We start from the raw sequence: 24057 nt of genomic DNA, 5'->3' as shown, positions 1-24057 counted from the left end.
CCAAATATATATGGACCTAACTGTATATGTGTGTAACACAAAAACCTGGTCATTTTCTGACGACACATTCCATTTTAGTCACAAAATGAGTTGGGAAACTAATAAATGTGGTTCAATCTTATAAATCAGATGCTAAGTGCCCATTCAGACCACAGGACATACTAGCATTTTGGGTCTTGAAATTCAGAGTTCTCTGTAAGTACCACCCTCTGCCCCTGCAGTGAGCTCTCTATCCCGGCCCCTCTGCCTTTGGTGGCTGGGTTAGCAAGCTCACTGCAGGTACAGGGATAGGTGTGTACATGCCCATTGGGCCAAGCAGGATAGCAGTGGGTACATTTTTTTTTTAGTGGTATGCCGGGAAGCAGGGGCGCACAGAATGGATCCTTAGGAATCTAATTAGGAAGGACATAATGTGTTGGCAGCAGATTAATAACGGGAAACCTGATGACTGGTTCCCTTTAAGGTCTATGTATACAGTCCATGATGCTTCTAGGTATGGATGGCCTGTACTCACCACAAGCTCTCTTGTCACTGTTCACCAGGATTTGCTCGACAGTTGCTCTTGACAGAAGAGCTCCTCCAGCTTTTGTAATCGTGGGTGCAAGGTGGTAAGTGATTTCACTGGCACCACCGGTGGGATACCAGGCTCCATTCATGAAATGATCAATCAGAATGGCATGTAGAGAAAAGCTGGCCTTGTCTGGGAACACACCTGAGGAGGCAGGAAAGGCATCATTTCTTATTCCCCCAGGCGTATGACTCATATTAGGGTCTAAACTGATACTAAAAAATAAAACCTCTTTAAGTACGAAGCCCAAATAAGAATTTCATTGTTCTGTGAGATAATGGAGTTCAAGATCTACACCCAAACTCATGTAAAATCATAGAATCATAGAATGTCAGAGTTGGAAGGGACCTCCAGGGTCATGGTGTCCAACCCCCTGCTCAATGCAGGATTCACTAAACCATCTCAGAAAGATGTCTGTCCAGCCTCTGTTTGAAGACTTCCATTGAAGGAGAACTCACCACCTCTCGTGTCTGCCTGTTCCACTCATTGATCACCCTCACTGTCAAAAAGTTTTTTCCAATATCTAATCTGTATCTTCTCTCATTCAGTTTTATCCCATTGCTTCTCGTGTTTCCATGTGTAAATGAGAATAAAGCTTATCCTTCTAGAGTGTGACAGCCCTTGAGATATTTGTAGACAGGTATTAAGTCTCCTCTCAGTCTTCTCTTTTGCAAGTGAAACATTCCCAAATCCTCTAACCATTCCTCATAGGACATTGTTTGTAGACCGATCACCATTCTGGTCGCTCTTCTCTGAACTTGCTCCAGTTTCTTCATGTCTTTTTTTAAAATGTGGTGCCCAGAACTGCACACAGTATTCCAGATGAGGTCTGACCAAAGAGGAGTAGAGGGGGATAATTACTTCACGTGATCTAGACTCTATGCTTCTCTTAATACAACCCAGAATTGTGTTTGCCTTTTTACTGCTGCATCACACTGTTGACTCATGTTCAGTCTGTGATCTATTAGTGTACCCAAGTCTTTTTCACATGTACTGTTGCTTAGCCCTATTCCTCCCATTCTGTATATGCTTTTTTCATTTTTCTTGCCCAGATGTAGGACTTTGCATTTCTCCCTGTTAAAAACCATTCTGTTACTTGCTGCCCACAGTTCCTGTTTGTTTAGATCTTTCTGAATCCTCTCTCTCTCTTCTCTAGTATTAGCTATCCCTCCTAGCTTTGTGTCATCAGCAAATGTAATCAGTTTCAATTCCTTCATTTAATTATTGAGAAAGATGTTGAACAACACAGGGATAGGACAGAGCCTTGTGGTACCCCACTTGAGACATTCTTCCAACTGGATGTGCAACCATTTATGACCACTCTTTGGGTCCGATCACTAAGCCAGTTATGAATCTACCTAACAGTTGAATTTTCTATTCCATAGTTGGCCATTTTTTCAAAAAGGATGGTATGAGATACTTTGTCAAATGCTTTGCTGAAGTCAAGATATACTATATCTACTGTGTTTCCCTGATCCACCCAGTCAGTGATTCTGTCAAAGAAGAAAATTAAGTTAGTCTGACATGACTTATTAGTTACAAACCCATGTTGGCTCTGGTTAATCACTTCATTCTCATAAAGGTGCTTGTATACATGTTGTTTAATAATTTGTTCAAAGATCTTTCATAGAAGTAAGGCTCACAGGCCTATAATTCCCTGGGTCCACTTTCTTCCTCTTTTTGAAGATAGGGACAACATTCCTTTTCTCTAGTCTTATGGGACTTTTCCTATTCTCCAAGAATTTTCAAAGATTATGGAGAGTGGTTGAATAATTTCCTCTGCTGTCTCCTTCATTACCCTAGGATGTAATTCACCTGAACCTCATTTTGACTTGTTTTAAGGACATTACATCAAAGTTGGATCAGCCTGTAGTGTGTTTTTCCACTTTAATTTTAGGAGTGACTCCAAATCCAGGCCTCCATTGGTTAATAAATTTGATTTCCATTGATGATTTTTGTGTGATTTTGTTGTCAGCACATTCAACTTTGTACAGAACAAAGTATTCAATGAGAATATTTCAATCATTCAGATCTAGGATGTGTTATTTGTGTGTTCCCTTTATTTTTTTGAGCAGTGTATATACATATACACACACCCACGCACACTCACACACATACACACGGTGGCATGTAAAAGTTTGTACACCCCCTGGTCAAAATTACTGTTATTGTGAACAGTCAAGCAAGTTGAAGATGAAGTGATCTCTAAAAGGCCTAAAGTTAAAGATGACATATTTCCTTTGTATTTTTGGCAAAAAAAAAAAAATTATATATTATATATTATATATATATATATATATATATATATATATATATATATATATATATATATATATATATATATATATATAGTAATCTTTTACATTTTAAAAATTACAAAAAGGAAAATGGCCCGAAACAAAAGTTTGGGCACCCTGCATGGCTAGTACCTACTACCCTTTTTGCAAGTATCACAGCCTGTAATGTGTGATTCTATAATGTACAGTTACACCTATATATGCTCAGCTCACCTGTGTAATTATAGGAGGAAACTCTAATTATTTACAGTGTCGGCTTATCTGCCATTTGCCAAATGAACACACCCTTATCAATATCAGCAAATTCTAACAATGCCACCATTCATATCCCCAGTGAATGCAGTTCATACATTATATGTATTCTTGTCCACGAGCCGTTTCTATTACGGCAGCTCCGCACCATTCAGTTAAATAAAGCTGAGCTGCAATACCAGTCACAGCCTGAAGACAAGAGTGTCGCCGTTACTAAGAAAAATAAAACAGACATGTTTTGCTGAACTGGAGAACATCTGTATACATCTTTGGGTTTCACACATAGTGACATTGTAATAATATTCCACTACAGGTATAAAGTCAGTCCTGTATATTATGAATGTAAATGTTAAGAAGCCCGAATATTACTTTTACGACAGATTTCTGGACACTTACCATAGGTCCCAAATATGTAGCTTAGGACAGCCTGTAACTCCTTGTTCTTGGTGAATTCACTGACAACCTCGGTCACACTGCGTGAAGCGTACCGGAAAAACGGGGAGAACCAATTCAACATGCCGGTGCCACACAAGAATCGGGAGATCGGTAAGGGGAGCATCTTAAGGATGCCCATGTCTGGGACCCGACCAGCCACTTTCTAGACAGTACAGATAATAATTAGATTTAGCTGACACTGAAATCCACCTTTTTTTATACCAAATATTTCATGACAGCTAAAAGGGGTTCTCCATGATTTAGAGAAAATGTCCCAATGGTGAAGAATGTAAAAACTTAATTCTTTTCTTATCTATTTAAAGGACCCCTATGGCTTCTTTGCAGCTGATCCAGTGCACCCTGATGGCCTTTGATTACTGCAGGCAATCACAGCCAGTGATTGAAGGAAGGTACTGGAATGGAGGCGCTGTAAGTGAAGCGGATTTTATTCACTTCCCCAGCATTGGCCCAATTGCTTTTGTGATCATAGATATCCCCTCTAAGACCAATCATATTGCAAAAGAAAGAACACTTTTAAATACCATGGTGTGGTGAATTGGTGTGCCACGGATGACCCTCTCATTCTAGTTACTAAACCACTGGAGTTGATCACAGGCCTCGTTGGTCAATATGACCAAACAAAGGAACGTCATTACCTTAGCTTTCTTATTTCATAGGGCCAAGTTGCAATAAATGATACAAACCATGGTCAAAGGTGTCACCATTTTGAAAAAAAAAAAAGAACAGCCATTTTTTATTTCTAGGTGTTGTCCAACATTTTGGACAACCCCTAAAAATAATAATCCAATAATCCAGTATGAAGGATGTATATGGATATAATGGAGGTGTGGGTTGCTTATGATCCCTTTGGATTCTAGAAGTGCTGTTAAGATTGGCTTCCTCTGTGGAGGACCTAGCTTTGTGTAGCTTACTAAGGCAATTGGTGATAGTTGTAAAAGGCCTCATTCATCACTCTACTAACCTTAACCAGCAGCACAAAATCATCAATGGCCTTCTCCTCTCCTGGAAATGCCTTTTTCAGTTCATCAGCATAGGCTTTTCTCCCAGATCTCATGTTGTAACGACGGCCATTGTTTGGATCCCCCAGGACCACCACATCAAATGGATTGTCCATTAAAGACCACTGCAGCTGACCATCTGTCAACTGGTCCACCAAAATCCGAAATGGAGATTTCTCATTCAGCTGACCAATGTAATGAATTCCTGCAGGGGAATGTAAAGGTCATTGTTCAAGGGGTTGTCCAGTGAGAACTTACTAATCGTTTGAAGTCTAACTGCTGAGATCCGCACCGATCAGCAAAACGGGGAATTTTTATCTCCGATGTGGCACTTTTAACTGTTACAATATAGAGTGGCAGGTTGGCCGCCCGACTGCAGATCCGTTCATTCTCTATGGGGCTGCCGATAAAAAGAATAAAACAAGCACAGTGCTCAGCAGCCCCATAGGGAATGAATGGAGCAGAGATCGAGCATGCGCACTATCGCTCCTTTACAACGTGGATAAAAGTTTCCCTGTTCTGCTGATCGGTGAAGGCGTGAGCACTAGGATTGACACCGATCAACAAGTTATCACCTATGTTGTGGATAATTGATGTCTGGTGAAGCATGTTAAGTATTGGTATCTGTCTCCATTGTATCTTACTCACCCACATCAAACTCATAGCCCTTCTCATTGAAAGTATGGCAGCAGCCACCCAATTTTCCCAGTTGCTCCAGGACCAGGACCCGTTTTCCAGCCCTGGCGAGCAGCGCAGCTACTCCTTGTCCTCCGATTCCACTGCCAATAACTATGGCGTCCAGTTTATCCGGGACTTTTTCAGGAGAGAAAACTGTAAAAAAGAACAGAGACACAAGAATGGGAATGAGAATGCTGCATATCATCAAAATAATAGGTTGATGGTGGCTGACATGCTGATTGTGTCAGCTGCATGAGCCTGAGCAGGAGCTCAGCATCGATGGACTCTGAAGCAGCTTGAGACTTAGCTTCTATCCGAAAATGATCTCCCTCCTGCCACATAGTGCCGTATAGTGATCCCGTCTCATGTAATCTCGCTCCATGTCCCACGTGATCCTCTTATGACGAGTGCTCTGGACGCTGTGAGTAGCATTGCACAGCACCGCATGACTGCATCATTCCTCAGGATCCCCATCTCACATCAGACGCCGTGAGCCTCACCGCACTGCACAGCAGTGAGTCGCGCATTAGTCGTAAAGCGTGATGCCGAGAGTGAGAACTCGCAAGCCGGGGTCGCCAGCGAAACTTACAGACTTCTGTGTCCGAGATACATCTTCAACTGCAGTTGTGGCAGCACCCTTCCATTCAGCACGTTTATAGCGGAGGACCTCCTTGAACGGTATCTGATGGAGGCGAGGGAGATGGTGATGGTGACAGTGGTGGCGACCCCGAGGTGCCTCTTACAAAAAAAAACAACTATGCACTCTCTTCTTGGTTCTTTGAGAGCTTCCTTGCAGGAAGATATGCGCGATATGTTGAAAGATTTAAAGGGGGAAAAAAATAGATTCTTTAGGAGATCGCACGGTACATATTGAAACAAAAATGGCGGAATATTCTTCTTCACATAATGATTTGATAGATGCTAACACAGCTTTAAAAGAAGAGGTAAATTATCTTAAAGGCAAGATTTGTGACCTGGAAGACAGATCCCGTCGGAACAATGCACAGGTGAGGAGAATCTCTGAATCTATTTTAGGCCACAGCCCCACTATCAGTATTTGGTCAGTATTTTTTCTCAGGAGTGGGAGCCAAAACCAGGTGAGGAACAATCAGAGAAAAGGTATAATAGAAACAAGTCACCAATTCTGCATTTATCACCCACTCTTGGTTTTGGCTCCCACTCCTGAGAACGAATACTGACCGAATACTGATAGTGGGGCCGTGGCCTTAGATACAGATCTGGCTAATCACTTTTGTAAATTGCTGCAGTTGGCTCTTTCTGAATTAGAACTTGGAGACTTGACGATAGAGATAATTCATAGAATCCCAAAACCTAAAAATCTTAATCCTGCGTTGCCACAGGATATTTTGGCTAGATTTCACCTTTATAAAACAAAGGAAACCTTCTTGCAGAATTTAAGGAAGAAACCGAATTTACCTGATAACTTTCAAAATATATTGGTTTTCCCAGATTTGTCCATGTCAACACTTTCTAGAACAAAAGAATTTATGAAAGTGGCTAAAATCCTGAGAGACAATAATATTATGTGACGGGTAGATACGGTATATGACGTTAAGCATCCAGCAACTAGTCACATTAAATCCTACTGTTCACCTGTTCATGAGGACTCTGTCAAGTGTATCTGCCAGCAAGTGAATACATGTTATGCCTGAGAAAGCTGCATTGTATGGTCGCCCTGAGTAATGGTTCCCCCAGTATTCCAACAATTCATGAGACCTGTCTTGCCCCTATCTAAACCTAGTGGCGTGCACGTAACAATTACATATAGAAGGGGATTTCCTGTTAAAATGATTATTTTTTATTCAGGATCGACACGTCTGCCAAACACCATTACCAGCAAAAAATGGAATTTGCTTGCCTCTAGTTCTGCAAATGTGTCTTCAATTAACGGCAATCAGAAGAAAATAGACCTGGAATGGTCAAAGAATTAATTTGGAAGGAGACTCAGTAGTCCTGCTGGACTTTCAGGTTATAATGGGACTGAGTTTCTCTCATATACTGTATCTTACATGTATTGTTCCATTTCCCCAAAAAGGCAGTTTTTCTGCCTAATAGGGGAGTTTTTTGGGGGGTGGAGGGTGTTATTATGTGTTGTTGCCCTTTTTTATGTTATATGTCTGTTTGTCATGTCATAAGTCTCAGCATAAATCTTAGGGAGTATAAATGTCCTTATTTGAATCATGAGTTTTCAGTTGCTATCCATTAATGCAAAGGGGTTAAATTCCCCAGCTAGAAGATCTATGGCTTTGAGAGAATTTGTTAGATGTAAATGTGATATAGCATGCATACAAGAATCACATTAATTAGAGAATGGTAGCCCAAGGATGAAACATGTTTCTATACAGGTTTTTTGCAAGTGTGTGGGGGGGGAGAGGCGGGGGTTTCTATTTTCATCAAAGACTCCATTGTGTTTAAACAACTTAAAGGGGTTGTCCACTACTTTATATCCCCCCCCCAATGTATCCCCCCAGGGCCCCAAAAACTTATTGTAAATACCTCCCTCTGCTGTTTCTGCCTGTGAGTGGCGCTATCACTGGCCGCTCACAGGCATCACGTGACCCCCAGCTGCAGCCGGCGCTGACATCCGCTGATGTCACGACAAGTCCAGGCAGCAGCCGAGGGTTCCACAGTGGATGCCAGGCTGTGGGCAGGGTTATCCCCCGCCTCACTCCCGGCATCCACCGCACGCTCTGCCTCTCCCCATTCACTGGTAAAGCGCGCGGTGGATGCTGGGTGTGATGCAGGGGGAAACCCCACCCACAACCCAGCAGCCACCGCGGGGACCCCAGCGCTGAGTCAAACCTCACTTGTTGCGACGTCAGCGCGGGGTCACGTGATGCCTGTGAGCGGTCACCGATAGCGCCGCTCAGAGGCATTATCTGCAACGGAAGGTATTTACAAAAAGTCTTAGGGGCCGCGGGAGGATACATGGGAGGGGGGGGGATAAAGTAGTGGACACTTCTTTAAGGTATTTAGTGATCCTGGGGGAAGATTTATTATCTTAATATGCTGTATAGATAATGTGATCTATACAATTGCTACCTTATACCCCCCAAATAGCATTTGTTCGTAAATTTTTACAAAAATTTAAAGACTTTTCACAGGGTTTCCAAATTATATGTGCCAATTTTAATATCCCTGTATCAAAGACCATAGATTGCTCTTCATTAAAAGCTACCAGGAAAGAGCTTGGACCATTAATTATGGAATACCATCTACATGATATATAGAGATATTTACAGTTGAAACCAGAAGTTTACATACAATATATAAATAGACACATATTTATGTTTTTCTCAATATCTGACATGAAATCAGAATAAACCTTTCCCGTTTTAGGTCAATTAGGATTACCATCATTTTTAATATTTGCCAAATGCCAGAATGAGAGAGAGAATGTTTTAAGGCATTTTTATTACTTACTGCAAAGTCAAAAGTTTACATACACTAAGATTACTATGCCTTTAAACCATTCTGGACTGTCCATATGATGATGTCACGTGTTTGGAAGTTTCTGGTAGGTTTTTAGGCAACATCTGAGTTAATTAGAGACACACCTGTGGATGTATTTTAATGCACACCTGAAACACACTGCTTGTTTGTGTAACATCATGGGAAAATCTAAAGAAATCAGCCAAGATATCAGGAAGAGAATTGTGGACTTGCACAAGTCTGGATCATCCTTGGGTACAATTAATCAAGGTACCTGAAGGTGCCTCATTCATCTGTACAAACAATTATACGCAAGTACAAATAAGATGGGAATGTCCAGCCATCATACTGCTCAGGAAGGAGACGCGTTCTGTGTCCCAGAGATGAACGTGCTTTGGTCCTGTGCCGCCCTGGCAGTTCCAGAAACTTCTATGCAATTCGCATACAGGGTTTTGGACAGACCTGAGGGTTCAGTTTTCTCTGGTGTGAGGTTGTGTAGCTTTCCTGCTGCTCATTATATCCCTGGTAAACGATTACTTGGGTCCTCAGGGGTCCAAGGTGAACAGTTACTGGATCCGTGATCCCTTCTAGCAAGCAGGCAGCTTAGATCCTGTGGAAAACACCTACTTTCTCCTGTAGTAGTGTTCCTGACTCTATGCGCCACTGAGCCCCTAGGAAAAAGCACTTTTCTGCTAGTCATAAAGACTGAGCAGTCTTTCAGTTTAGCACGGACCCTGGAAGTCTCTGTGCTCGCGGGACTGAGACCCGGCCTTGTGCATCTTGTACATGCAGAGAGTACACTTCTCTCCTTTGCACAGAGAACTCCATGATGCTCCTTCCTCACACTACATCTAGAACTGAAGCACCTCTTCCCCTAACTGAGGGATCGTGCAAAACTTCCTGGTTTGGACAAAAGTGCACAATCTTTCAGTAAAGGATCGGGTAACAATAGGTGTATGTAATGAAAACAGCACAGAACTTATCCCTCACCATTGCTGGTAATACATATGAATTATGTCACACATACAGGCATTTTGTGGCGCTATAGACAAGGGCGCCACAGTACGACACGTGCATATCAACTGAAGGGCAAAAGACCTTGTGAAGATGATGGCGGAAGCTGGTAAGATTGTGTCAATAACCACAGAGAAACGAGTACTTTATAAACATGGGCTGAAAGGTGACTCTGCCAGGAAGAAGCCATTACTCCAAAAGAATCATAAAAAAGCCAGATTAATGTTTGCAAATGCACACAAAAACAAAGACTTTAATTTTTGGAGACATGTCCTGTGGTCTGATGAAACTAAAATTTAACTTTTTGGGCATAATAACCATCATTACATTTGGAGGAAAAAGGGAGAAGCTTGAAGCCTAAGAACACCATCCCAACTGTGAAACACAGGGGTGGTAGAATCATGTTGTGGGGATGTTTTTCTACAGGAGGGACTGATGAACTTCACAAAATAGATAGCATCATGAGAAAAGAAGATTATGTGGTAATACTGAAGCAACATCTCAAGACATCAGCCAGGAAGTTAAAGCTTGGGCAGAAATGGGTCTTCCAAATGAACAATGACCCTAAGCATACTGCCAAAATGGTAACAAAGTGGCTTAAGGATAACCAAGTCAATGTTTTGGAGTGGCCATCACAAAGCCCTTATCTTAATCCTATTGAAAATGTATGGCAAAGCGGAAAAAGCAGCCTACAAACCTGGATCAGTTACACCAGTTTTGTCAGGAATAATGGGCCCAAATTCCGACCAACTATTGTGAGAAGCTTGTGGAAGGATAGCCCAAACGTTTGACCCAAGTCATTCAGTTTAAGGGCAATGGTACCAAATCCTAATGAAATGGATGTAAACTTTTGACTTTGCAGTAAGTAATAAAAATGCCTTAAAACATTCTCTCTCTCATTATTCTGGCATTTGGCAAATAATAAAAATTACGGTAATCCTAATTGACCTAAAACAGAAAAGGTTTACTCTGATTTCATGTCAGATATTGAGAAAAACATGAATATGGGTCTTTCTATATAGTGTATGTAAACTTCTGGTTTCAACTGTACATGCGAATGAAAAAGATTATTCCTTTTTTTCACCTAGGCATCGTTCATATAGTAGAATCCATTATTTCCTAGTTTATAGTAAAATGTTAGGTAATTTTGTGGATATGTAGCACCCTGAGGATTCGGCTGCTACAGGGGTATTGCACCTCAGCCAGAGGTGTGGTATTCCACTCCCGGGTAAGGATGGAGTGTGGAACTGAGCTCAGTAGGCTGCATGCACTACACACATCCCATTTCCGGGGGACAGATCAATGGTACTCCCACTAGAGAAATGTGCAGGTACGACAGTGTCTGTCCCTGACTGGAGTGGGAGGGGGGTGGAACATCCCAGTAGTGTAGGGGCAGATAGGGGGAGCAGTCTGGGTAGTGCTAGGAGCTCATTGGGTGCTGGTCACCTGAGCTCACACATAGAGGGAGTATATAAGGTGGGAACCATCTTAGATCAGGGTCTTTTTGCAGAGTCAGAGGAGGAGAGCAGAGGAGAAGAGCAGCTCCAAGGCCAAGAGAGAGAGAGAGGAGAAAGAAGGACCCAGAGGGGAAGAAGAGAGAACTCCAAGAACCCAAGATTAGATCAGAGGGTGAAGAGTTGGCACAAGGGTACCGGATCCCAAGCTGGTGGAGGGCCCTAATCCTTAGCCAGAGACCGGAGGTCGTGGGCAGGATCTGCCACGACCACCCACTAAATCCACCCGGAAGGCAAACCAAGAATAGGGTCAGGGAACCCAGAGACAAGGGTTTACCAACAAGAGGCCCGAGGGAGCCGGACTTAGGTGGATCCCTGGTGGGGAAGGCCAGAGAGAAGGACAAGTCAGAAAGGGAGCTCAGGACCACGCTCCAGAATCACCTGGGGGTTGGCCGAGTCCAGGACCTGGTGGACGCAGCACGGCTCGGGCGGTCACTCAAGGCCGGAGTGACCAACACAAAAGCAGTAAGTAAAAACCCTGAACTGCACAGCCCGACTCTGAGTTTCATTACTATCCTCACTGCACCTCCACAACCACCATCCTCTGCAACTGACCCCCTGAGGCTATACCCCTCCCGTTGGGGGTTATACTACCTGAGCTGCACACACACCACCAGCCTCAGCGGACCCTGCTGCAGCGGCGGCCGTAGTGACCGCAAATCAACGGGTGGCGTAGTCGACACTAAAGAACATCCAGTAACATCTGTAGGACTGCCACACACTGAGCTTGACACCCTGGGCACGGACCGGGTCACCGCCACTCGGAGACTACAACCCCCATCTGATCCGGCTCCGGGTATCCCCCAAACAACACTGGCCCAGGGGGCGCGTCAGATACATCGATAGGAGTAGCATCATGATCAGACCATGCTCCTTTTTCTCTAACAGTGAAGAATCAATATGCAGCAGTTAGATTCCCCTCTGACAATTAAATACTTGTTTACTATTGGATGCTGATTTTATTAGGGAAAATTGAACCAAATATTTTGCTGAAAATGATAACGAGATGGTGTCAGACGAAAATATATCGTTAGCCCATGAGGCGGTCATGTCAGGATGGGGGATCAGGGGGTGCCATGCATGCCAGGATGGGGGCTTAAGGGGTGCCATGCATACCGAGATGGGGATGAGGGCCACATATACCAGGATGGGGGAATCAAGGGGTGCCATACATTCCAGGATCGAGGTGTGCCAAGCATACCAGGATCAAGGGGTGCCAAGCATACCAGGATAAAGGGGTGCCATGCATACCAGGATCAAGGGGTGCCATGCATACCAGGATCAAGGGGTGCCAAGCATACTAGGATCAAGAGGTACCATGCATACCAGGATGGGGGATCAAGAGGTGCCATGCATGCCAGGATGGGGGATCAAGAGGTGCCATGCATGCCAGGATGGGGGATCAAGAGGTGCCATGCATACCAGGATGGGGGATCAAGGGGTGCCATGCATACCAGGATGGGGATGAGGGCCATGTATACCAGGATGGGGATGAGGGCCACGTATACCAGGAAGGAGGGGGCCATACATACCAGGATGGAGGATATTAACAGAAGTGAGGGACATTATCCCAATACTAGTTGCAACAGCAGACCCCCTCCCCCTTAACAGTGCATCATGACCACATTTTTTGCTTAATTTTTTTTTTCTATTTTCCTACTCTAAAACCTAGGTGCGTCTTATGGTCCGAAAAATACGGTAATTTAATTTCCCAAATTCAACAACTGGAAAAAATAAATAAAGTTTCTCCTTCTAAAGAAGTCTCAGACAGCTTATCAAAACTCAGATTCCTACTTTGATTTAGTTACTGTTCAAATATGAGAACAAACTAAGAAATTCTAAAACTAGATTTTATGCCATGGGGGGTAGAGCAGGAGCATTATTGGCTAGAAGAATTAAAAAGAAAGAAGCTAAAACTAAAATGGAGTTTTTAGAAGGTCCCAATAAATGTACTGAATCCGATTGAAATAGCAGAGACATTTGCGGATTATTAATTATTATAAACTTTATAATTTAAGGGAAGATCTTGCTACTGTACAACCAAATAAGGAGAGTATACAGTTATATCTAGAGAATTTGAATCTTCCTCAAATCTCCACAGAACAATTAGGTTATCTTAATGCTTCTTTTTCCATAAAAGAAATCCAAAAATAGCTTCTAAAAATAATTCAGCTCCAGGCCCAGATACCAAATGAATACTATCATCAATTTACTGATAACGTATCCCCATATTTACTTAGGATTTTTAATTATTGGCAGAGTACAGAATCTATAGCTCCAGAAAATCTTGAGGCTAGAATTAGAACTCTTTTGAAACCAGGAAAATATCCGGGGTAACCAGAGAACTATATACCCATTTCTCTTTTGAATTGTGATGTAAAAATCTTTTCAAAATTAATAACTTCTAGGTTAAGTAGGGTGATACCTTACTTAGTGGCCCCAGATCAGGTTGAATTTGTCACAGGATGACAAGGATGGATTGAGACGGATGATAAATCTAATTAAGATAACAGAGCTGTCCAAGATCCCCAATGCACTGTTGACTTTGGATGTCAAGAAGACCTTTGACAGGGTCCACTGGGGATAACTGGAGGAAGTTTTCGCAAAATTCAGTCTGATAGGTTTTATTAGATCTGCAATTAGATCTTAGGGTAGTGGTTTCAGCTTCAGGATTTATGTCTTCTAAGTTTAATGTCACTAATGGAACCCGCCAGTGGTGCCCACTACCCCCAATTATTTTTGCATTAGCCATGGAGCCCTTGGCGGAGTTCATTCGTGCTAATCCGGATATTTCAGGTATAAAAGTGGGAGATCTGCATCATGTAATCGGACTTTATGCGGACGATGTCATCTTAACGTGCACAAATGTGGAAAAATCCCTCCAGGCCATTAACAGAAATTTGATGAACTTTACCAATGTTTCGTATTATAAACTTAATGGGTCCAATTTTTCCTATTCATATTCCCTATCAAACTAAAAGCAGGCTAGAGACTTTATTCCCCTTCAAAGTGGGCTGAAAAGGGAATTTCATATTTAGGCATAATCCTTACATCTACACATTTATTGGTACAGGAGAATTTTGATATTATATATAGTTCACTTAAAATGGAGCTAGAAAGATACTCAACAATACCCTAAGGGTATGTGCACACGGTGCGGATTTGCTGCGGTTCTGACGCTGCAGAATTTCTGCATCATTTCCGCACCTAATATTAAAATTAGGTTGCTTGTGGTTTTTGGTGCGTTTTTTTTTATGCAGTTTTTATGCATGCGTTTTTCATGTCTTCATGTTGAAATTAGAGAATAGTTTTTTTTTAAACAAACTTTATTGATCGTCATGTAGCGTTTTTTTGTGCGGTTTTCACGCATTCGGATTTTATGCAAGTTTATGGGGAAAATCCGCATGCGTTTCCGCAAAAAGAAATAGACATGCTGCAGATCTGAAAAACGCACCTCATGTCAGTTTCCGCAGGTGCACAAAAACGCATATTGGACATGGGATTTCTTGAAATCCCATCCACTATGCTGTAACATCTGGCCGCTGCGGTTTTGATGCTGCATAAAACCGCAGCTTCAAAACCGCAGAAAATCCACACCGTGTGCACATACACTTGGTCGTGGAGTTCACATTATTTAAAAACTTCCGGAGTAGGCCTCCAGGATTTCCTTTATCTAAAGAACATAACGCTAGGAAATGTCTAATTTGTAAATATTGATAGAAACAACTTTTACTCAAACAATATTTATTTCTGATGGTATCATATGGCATAAGAACTAAGCTATCAAATATATCTGCTAGTGTATTCATTCTCCTCCTCTGCCATAGTGCTAGATTTAAATAAGGAATATGAAATTCTATAGACCTAATAGAAATATTTGCCAGAGAAATCGACAAATTCCTTCTGGCCCAGTAATTCCAAGAATATATCGTTGCCGATAGTTGGTAAACAAGGAGAGACGACTGTTGGCTTTAGATATTCAATTTCAAGTGTTCTCCTTGTAGAACCACAATTGGCATAAAAAGATTCAATTTGCATTCATCTATGAGAATCTTCTTCCAACCACCAATCCTTTGTTGAATCAAGAATAGCAGCTTTATAATAGGCCAAAAATCCAGAACTCCCATACCCCCTAATCTAAAGGGATTGGAAATAATTATTTTTGAAACTCTTGTTTTTCCCTCACCCATATAAATTTCCCATTTAATGCACTGCTCAAAAAAATAAAGGGAACACTCAAATAACACATCCTAAATCTGAATGAATTAAATATTCTCATTGAATACTTTGTTCTGTACAAAGTTGAAAGTGCTGACAACAAAATCACACAAAAATCATCAATGGAAATCAAATTTATTAACCAATGGAGGCCTGGATTTGGAGTCACCCCCAAAATTAAAGTGGAAATACACACTACAGGCTGATCCAACTTTGATGTAATGTCCTTAAAACAAGTCAAAATGAGGCTCAGTATTGTGTGTGGCCTCCACGTGCCAGTATGACCTCCCTACAACGCCTGGGCATGCTCCTGATGAGGTTGCGGATGGTCTCCTGTGGGATCTCTTCCCAGACCTGGACTAAAGCATCCGCCAACTCCTGGACAGTCTGTGGTGCAACGTGACGTTGGTGGATGGAGCAAGACATGATGTCCCAGATGTGCTCAATCGGATTCAGGTCTGGGGAACGGGCGGGCCAGTCCATAGCTTCAATGCCTTCATCTTGCAGGAACTGCTGACACACTCCAGCCACATGAGGTCTGGCATTGTCCTGCATTAGGAGGAACCCAGGGCCAACCGCACCAGTGTATGGTCTCACAAGGGGTCTGAGGATCTCATCTCGGTACCCAATGGCAGTCAGGCTTCCTCTGGCGAGCACATGGAGGTCTGTGCGGCCCTCCAAAGAAATGCCACCCCACATCATTACTGACCCACTGCCAAACCGGTCATGCTGAAGGATGTTGCAGGCAGCAGATCGCTCTCCACGGCGTCTCCAGACTCTGTCATGTCTGTCACATGTGCTCAGTGTGAACCTGCTTTCATCTGTGAAGAGCACAGGGAGCCAGTGGCGACTTTGCCAATCCTGGTGTTCTGTGGCAAATGCCAAGCGTCCTGCACGGTGTTGGGCTGTGAGCACAACCCCGATCTGTGGACGTCGGGCCCTCATACCACCCTCATGTCGGTTTCTAACCGTTTGTGCAGACACACCTATACCTTAGGGTATGTGCATACAGTCATGGCCAAAAGTATTGAGAATGAGACAAATAGTACTTTTTCCAAAGTTTACTGCTTCATTTTTTGTAATGGCAATTTGCATATACTCCTGAATGTCAAAGAGTGATCAGCTTAACAGCAATTACTGTACTAGCAAAGTCAATATTTGCCCAGAAAATGAACTTTAACCCCCAAAACACATTTCAACATCATTGCAGTCCTGCCTTAAAAGGAGCAGCTAACATCGTTTTAGTGATTGATCCATTAACACAGGTGTGGGTGTTGATGAGGACAGGGCTGGCAATCAATCAGTCATGATTAAGTAAGAATGACATCACTGGACACTTTAAAAGGAGGCTGGTTCTTGGTATCATTGTTTCTCTTCAGTTAACCATGGTTATCTCTAAAGAAACACGTGCAGCCATCATTGCACTGCACAAAAATAGCCTAACAGGGAAGAGTATCGCAGCTACAAAGATTGCACCTCAGTCAACAATCTATTGCATCATCAAGAACTTCAAGGAGAGAGCTTCCATGGTTGTCAAAAAGGCTCCAGGGCGCCCAAGAAAGACCAGCCAGCACCAGGACCATATCTTAAAACTGTTTCAGCTTCGGGATCGGACTACCAGCAGTGCTGAGCTTGCTCAGGAATGGCAGCAGGCTGGTGTGAGTGCTTCTGCACGCACAGTGAGGCGGAGACTCTTTGAGCAAGGGCTGGTTTCAAGGAGGGCAGCAAAGAAGCCGCTTCTCTCCAGAAAAAACATCAGGGACCGACTGATATTCTGCAAAAGGTACAGGGAGTGGACTGCTGAGGACTGGGGCAAAGTCATTTCGATTGTTTGGGACATCTGGAAAACAGCTTATTCGGAGAAGAAGAGGTGAGCGCTACCACCAGTCTTGTCTCATGCCAACTGTAAAGCATCCTGAAACCATTCATGTGTGGGGTTGCTTCTCAGCCAAGGGAATCGGCTCACTCACAGTCTTGCCTAAAAACACAGCCATGAATAAAGAATGGTACCAGAATTTCCTCCACGAGCAACTTCTCCCAACCGTCCAAGAGCAGCTTGGCGCCCAACAATGCCTTTTCCAGCATGATGGAGCACTTTGCCATAAAGCAAAGGTGATAACTAAATGGCTCATGGAACAAAACATAGAGATTTTGGGTCCATGACCTGGAAACTCCCCAGATCTTAATCCCATTGAGAACTTGTGGTCAATCATCAAGAGACGGGTGGACAAACAAAAACGAACAAATTCTGGCAAAATGCAAGAATTGATTATGCAAGAATGGACTGCTATCAGTCAGGATTTGGTCCAAAAGTTGATTGAGAGCATGCCAGGGAGAATTACAGAGGTCTTGAAGAAGAAGGGGCAACACTGCAAATATTGACTTGCTGCATTAACTCATTCTAACTGTCAATATAACCTATTGGTACTCATGATATGATTGCAATTATATTTCTGTATGTGATACAAACATTAGACAAACACTAATAAAAACCAGAGGCCAGCAGATCATGTGAAAATATAATTTTGGTGTCATTCTCAATACTTTTGGCCATGACTGTACAGTGCGGATTTGCTTCGGTATTGACGTTGCGTTTTTATGCAGCATCAAAACCGCAGCGGCCAGATGTTACAGCATAGTGGATGGGATTTCAAGAAATCCCATGTCCACTTTGCGTTTTTGTGCACCACTCGAAAACTAACATGAGGCGCGTCTTTCCAGACCGCAGCATGTCAATTTCTCTTCCGGAAACGCATGCGGATTTTCCCCGTAGACTTGCATTAGAAGAGGAAAATCCGCATGCGTAAAAACCGCATGCGTGTTTCAATAGCGTTTACACAGCGGAAACGCACACAAAAACGCTACATGATGATCAATAAAGTTTCAACACGAAGACATGAAAAACACATGCATAAAAAACGTATAAAAAAACGCATGTGGCAAAACCGCATGTAAAAACCGCACCAAAAACCGCAAGTAACCTAATTTGCATATTAGGTGCGGAAATGGTGCAAAAATTCTGCAGCGTCAAAACCGCAGCTAATCCGGACCGTGTGCCCTCAAGGAATGTCTTTAATTTATAAAATCTTGAATAGTAGCCAATTAGAGGAGTGGAAATTGGCGTACATGCTTAACTGGGAAATGGATTTAGATATCCAGAATTGGCATAATGCGATAGCTTGGGTACAGAAAACATCAAGATGTATTAATCATCATGAACAACTGAAGAAGATCCATATGAGATTGTATCTTTATCCGTCTGAATTAGCACATTGTAGCCCAAATTATTCGGATAAATGTTGGAAGGAATCTCTGCAAGTTGGCACATTATGTCATGTATGGTGGTTTTGCCCTAAGATAGGACCCTTTTGGTCCTTGGTCTTTGGGTTGATCTCTAGTTTAATAGGGGTCCAATTAGCACCGAATCCAGCCCTTACAGTGTTGAATATTGGAATGAATGTAATCTGCATAAGTTTAAATGGATGGTAATACATATATTAATTTCTGCCAGACAATGCATAGCACTGAAATGGAAGTCTCCCTTTATTCCCACAATGGAAGATCTGAAAGGGAAAATGAATACCTACTGTACTATCATTATGCATATATGCTAGCAGATATGAATTATGTTTTAAGTAAATTTATGCTGTTTTGTAAGGTGATGTTATGTTAAATGTTGCACTTTTTTATAATTATATCCATGTCATATGTTAAATGTAGACCTCTAAGGTTGATGTATGGTGGTTTTTTTTTTGTTTTGGCTGTAAAATTAAAAAAAAATGTAATAAAGAATATGGATGAAAAAAAAATAGGTTGACCGGTGAGAAGAAGAGCTTTTGGAAGAGAATTTCTTTGTGATCACTTCCATCAATGTTAAATCCACCATTGTTTTTTAGGTATTGTTTTTATGGCATTCATTACTCAGTAAAAAATGACCTAGCAGTATGATTCTTGTATGTGAGTATGGAAATACCAAACTTATAAAGGGATTTTTTTGTATGTCAAAGATGTAGAAAAATATATATATTTTTGTTCATGTCACCATTTTCTGGAACCTATAACTTTTTTTATTTTCCATCGATGGAGCTATGTGGTGGCTTGCTTTTAGCATGATGAGCTGTAGTTTTTATTGATACCATTTTGGCTTACATACGACGTTTTTTTCTCTTTTTTTACAATTTTTGTGGGGAGTGCAGCCCCTGAAAAAGCTGTTCATTTCAACTCTTTCTTTTCGGCGTTTTGATAGATCAAACTTGTATGGATGAAGGGATACCAAATATGTTAATTTTTTTTATTTCTTCATTTTTAAGTGACAAAAAGGAGCTGGGGGGGAATTAATTTTTTTATTTTTTATTTTTTTTATTCTAACTTTTAATCTCCTGAGAGGACTTAAACATTCGATTGTTTGATCACTTATACTACATTATGCAATTGCACAGTGTTGCAGTATATAGTGAAATTGAGGTCTCCTGTGAAGATCAGTCACAGGCTGAGCTTCACAGAAGGACCAAAATGGCAGTTAAGGGGGCCTTCAGCAGGCCCGCGGCTGCCGAGACAACCTATTAGTTTGATGCCATTGCGCTGCTTTCATGGGAGCCGATGCACGTGCGAAATGGCAATGATATTATATACACACCTCTGATTGAACACCTAACCGCTGTTATTACACACAGATGCTGGCTGTGTAACAGAGCCGGCATCTGCCTGTTATAAGGCGGGCGCAGTAATGTCATACACCCACCGCGACCATATGATATCATTTTATGTTATGTGACCATGAAAGGGTTAATGGCCTAACAATATTATAATATAGGAAAATCACTGTAACTTGACCTGATAGGAAATATCACAGTGTTATCAGAAACAGACAATCTCTGTTAAGCCGGCCATATACATTAGTCAGCTATCGGCTGAACAATATTTCGGCCATCTTGGCTGCCTCTCCCATACACAGGAGCGCTCCTGTGTTCTCTATGAGAGAGCAGTCGTCACATTTATCCAGCAGCGGCTGAACAAAGCGATTAGCAGTCCAAAATTGGTCTTGCCCGATTGTCATTTTCCCCGACAATCAGTTGTCCGGCCTCCATACACATTACAGTGTTGCTCAAACCCGCCAACATTGATTGGTTCGGCTGACAGTCTTATGTGTATGGGTATCTTTAGGCCGGTTTCACATGTCTGACTTTCACAGTTTGAGTGAATCTTTTCTTTCATTTTCCTTCCAGTGTTGACTGTACAGACAGTCGGGATTATGGTTTAGGCCACGTTCACACGTTCAGTATTTGGTCAGTATTTTACCTCAGTATTTGTAAGCCAAAACCAGGAGTGGGTGATAAATCCAGAAGTGGTGACGTGTTTCTATTATACTTTTCATCTGATTGTTCCACTCCTGGTTTTGGCTTACAAATACTGAGGTAAAATACTGACCGAATACTGAATGCGTGAACGTGGCCTGATAGTACTTGTTTTGGTGATAGAGATCTCCAAGATCATGGCTTTCCTCGGACAGAGACCATCCAAGGAAAAAAAATAAGAATTCACTGCATGCCCGAGTTTGATCTGATATTTGAATGCCACTCGGCCATGCAAGTCAATGATTGCGTGGAAAACATCGGACTGCACTCTGATACTGTGATATCGGAGTGCAGTCTGATTTCTGCGCACTGACACAATGGAGAAGATGGATACATTTTTTTTTCTCCATCTTCTCCTCATCTGGGAGAATTGGATCACACTCTGATAATTCCCCCTCCCCCACCCACTTTCAAGTAATTTCATATATGCCAGAATTTTATGCAATTTTTGCATCATTTTGTAAAAAAAGAGCGCAACTTTTTGCACTAAAAAGTGGCAAAAATGGTTAACGCATAAAGACAATTTTTTACTTTGCTCAAAATTTATGAACCATGTGCACCACCCGCAAATAATGAATCAGGGCCTCTGCAACTAGGAAACAGTTAATAAAAGTTTCCAACGACATGACAGGGATAACTTTTTATCCACTGGTGTTTTTACCTTCCTTGCTGTAAAACTAGCAAGCCATTATTCCCAGGAAGACATATTTTATGTACTAAGCCCCCCGATGTGCATTTATGCAGAGGACGATGTGCTGCCAAGAACATGATGTTGTGCGGGGATCGAACAGTCGTATTAGCCGCCTTTGTAAAAGAGCGGAGATTGACTCGATTGTGGAACGTTAGTGGTCAGCGATCAGTCCGTTTCAATGCAACTTTAGATGTTCACATGTGGCAGGTTTGGGGTTTTTTTGCAGCAAAAGTGCTGCATTTTACAGTAGCAGCAAAGGGAATGAGATTTAAAAAAAATTAAAAAAAAATATTAAAAACTCATGCACACGCTTGGTTTATTAACGCTCGTTTTTTGAGCAGCTGGGCTCCAAAGAATTTACATTTTTTCAGCGTATATGCATTCTAATGAATGGAGAAAAAAAAAAAAAGTAAAACCGCCTGAATTTTACGCAATGTTTTTCCTGCAGAAAATAAAAAAAAAAAAAACACTGTAAAAAAGCCACATGTGAACATACCCTTACTTTTATTTTACAGATGATGCATCTGGCTGGATTTCAACTGAGATCTGCTGCCCCCTGTGTTAGACATAGGAACTTCAGCACAGCCCATGATGATCTTGCACAGGAGTCGACGCTCCCCCTGTCACATGATTGTGTCATGGATACCATAGTATAGGTGTAACACATAGGAAGTATTCATTTACTTATATGCTCCCAACCTGCCATGGTTACAGAAGCAGTACGTGCAGTCTCAGCATTATTGATGGCACCCAGTGTTTGCAGGGCTGAGGTTGTCAGATGTAGCAGAGCTGTGTTTGATACGATTATACAATGCAAATTGAATAGCTTTTCCCCAGGAAGCATTGTCCATTGTCTTATATAGAAGGGTCCATTTACACTGTGTGATGAGCAGCCTAAAGGCCCCGTCACACATAACGAGATCGCTAGCGAGATCGTTATTACGTCACGGTTTTGGGATCGCTGGAGAGTCGTTTCGTGATCGCTGGGGAGCTGTCAAACATGCAGAACTTCCCAACGATTTCGGCCGCCCCAGCGATTTAACTAACGATCTCGGCGGTCGTTGGGACGCTTTCACACAGCAGCTATTTCAACGATCCACACCTTGATAGGGACTGTACTGTGTCACAAAGGCGTGCATAAAATTACTTTTCCGCGCCCAGCCGGAGAACGCTACAACGATCCGCAAAATCAGGACTCAGTCGAATGAACGGATATCAACAGCCCGGAGAATTCTGCTAGGATCTGCAATCCAGCACGAGGTCAGAAACAAAGGATGGAATCGCTATTCTGTTGCCTTCTTTATGCACGGCGGAAAATGAGAACGCAGTAGCGACCACCAATCAGGGACGAGGGGCGCGGAAAAGTCCAATTTATGCACGCCTACCTGTCTCAGTTCTGAATCGCTGACGAGGTCGTTGATAAGGTGTCAAATACAGCGATGCACACTGCCCAGCGGGAGCGCAACGACCCAGGAATGGTCCAGGAAGCTTTGTAATGATCAGCGATCTCACAGCAGGGGCCTGATCATTGCTACCTGTCAGACATAACGAGATCGCTAGCAAGATCGCTATTGCGTCACAAAAAAAGTGACGTATCAACGATCTCGCTAGCGATCTCGTTATGTGTGACGGGGCCTTTAACCGATCACCGGCCAGCATCACGTTTGCCATTTCATAACCTGTTTACACAGGCCGCCCGCCCTTCTGATGCGCACAGAACGATCAGTAATAGATCATTCTGGGGAGATAGGCTGCCATTGTTCTCGGCAGCGCAGGTCCTGTTTACACTGGAGGATGTGCTGCCCAGAACGATGATCTTTTGCGCAAAATGAAAGATCATTTCACCCGACGACTGAGCGTTTTGCTCGTTCTTTGGGTGACCGGGTCAACCTGCTTAGATTGCATAATTATCGTCTCCCTACACAAACTAGGGGGGTCTCCAAAAGAAGAAACAGACCTGAATCACTACACAAAGACACAGATCGGCCCAAGCTGCAGCGTCTTACCATTCTTTATCACTTTCCTCTTCATTGCCTTATCAAACACGACCGGTCCTGGGGTCTCCGGGTGTCCACGGCAAATGGGTTCGGACCTCGACTGCCCAGCCATGACTTTATGATGATGAAGATGAGGACGACCCCTGTTATAATATAAAGCCACATGTCTGCAACTGTGCGGAAGCTGCTGAATGTGTGAGAAGCTGCCTGTCAGTGTGCTGCTCTTGTATACAGAGAATGGGGCTGGCCCTGACCCTATAACTCCACCAATCGCACAGTACGGGGCTGGCCCTGACCCTATAACTCCACCTATCCCATAGTCCTAGCTGCAATTCATCCAGTGCAAACACACCAGACAGTTATAAATATACAGTGCCAACAAGGGCACAGGGGGAACGAGTGCCAACTACTGATCAGACAGAATTATGACAGTCATTGTAATATACGACTTCTCCAGCATTGTGCAATCCTGACACACTGGGTAGGATTATTAGACTGTTCAATGCAGTCTGATGTCCCCGGAATCAGTAGGGAATGATCCCTATTATCATCATAGTCTGTGTCGCT

At 42.6% G+C, this 24057-nt stretch overlaps 1 protein-coding gene across 1 annotated transcript in view; it reads right to left on the bottom strand.

The window, feature by feature from the left end:
- The window catches only part of LOC141166758 (all-trans-retinol 13,14-reductase-like), a 48684-nt gene extending 24905 nt beyond the window's left edge, over window positions 1-23779 (bottom strand). The window contains 6 exon segments of the mRNA XM_073653740.1: window positions 515-712; window positions 3514-3715; window positions 4535-4776; window positions 5220-5402; window positions 23500-23547; window positions 23550-23779. Of these exon segments, the coding sequence (XP_073509841.1) occupies window positions 515-712; window positions 3514-3715; window positions 4535-4776; window positions 5220-5402; window positions 23500-23547; window positions 23550-23655 (979 nt within the window). The 5' untranslated portion in view covers window positions 23656-23779.
- Window positions 23780-24057: the final 278 nt, after the last annotated feature.

Source organism: Phyllobates terribilis, unplaced genomic scaffold, assembly GCF_046119375.1.
Source record: "Phyllobates terribilis strain yellow unplaced genomic scaffold, ASM4611937v1 Scaffold_11__3_contigs__length_659146591, whole genome shotgun sequence".
Taxonomy (NCBI): domain Eukaryota; kingdom Metazoa; phylum Chordata; class Amphibia; order Anura; family Dendrobatidae; genus Phyllobates; species Phyllobates terribilis.
The sequence above is the reverse complement of the archived record's forward strand: the minus strand, read 5'-3'. Positions and strand labels throughout refer to the sequence as shown.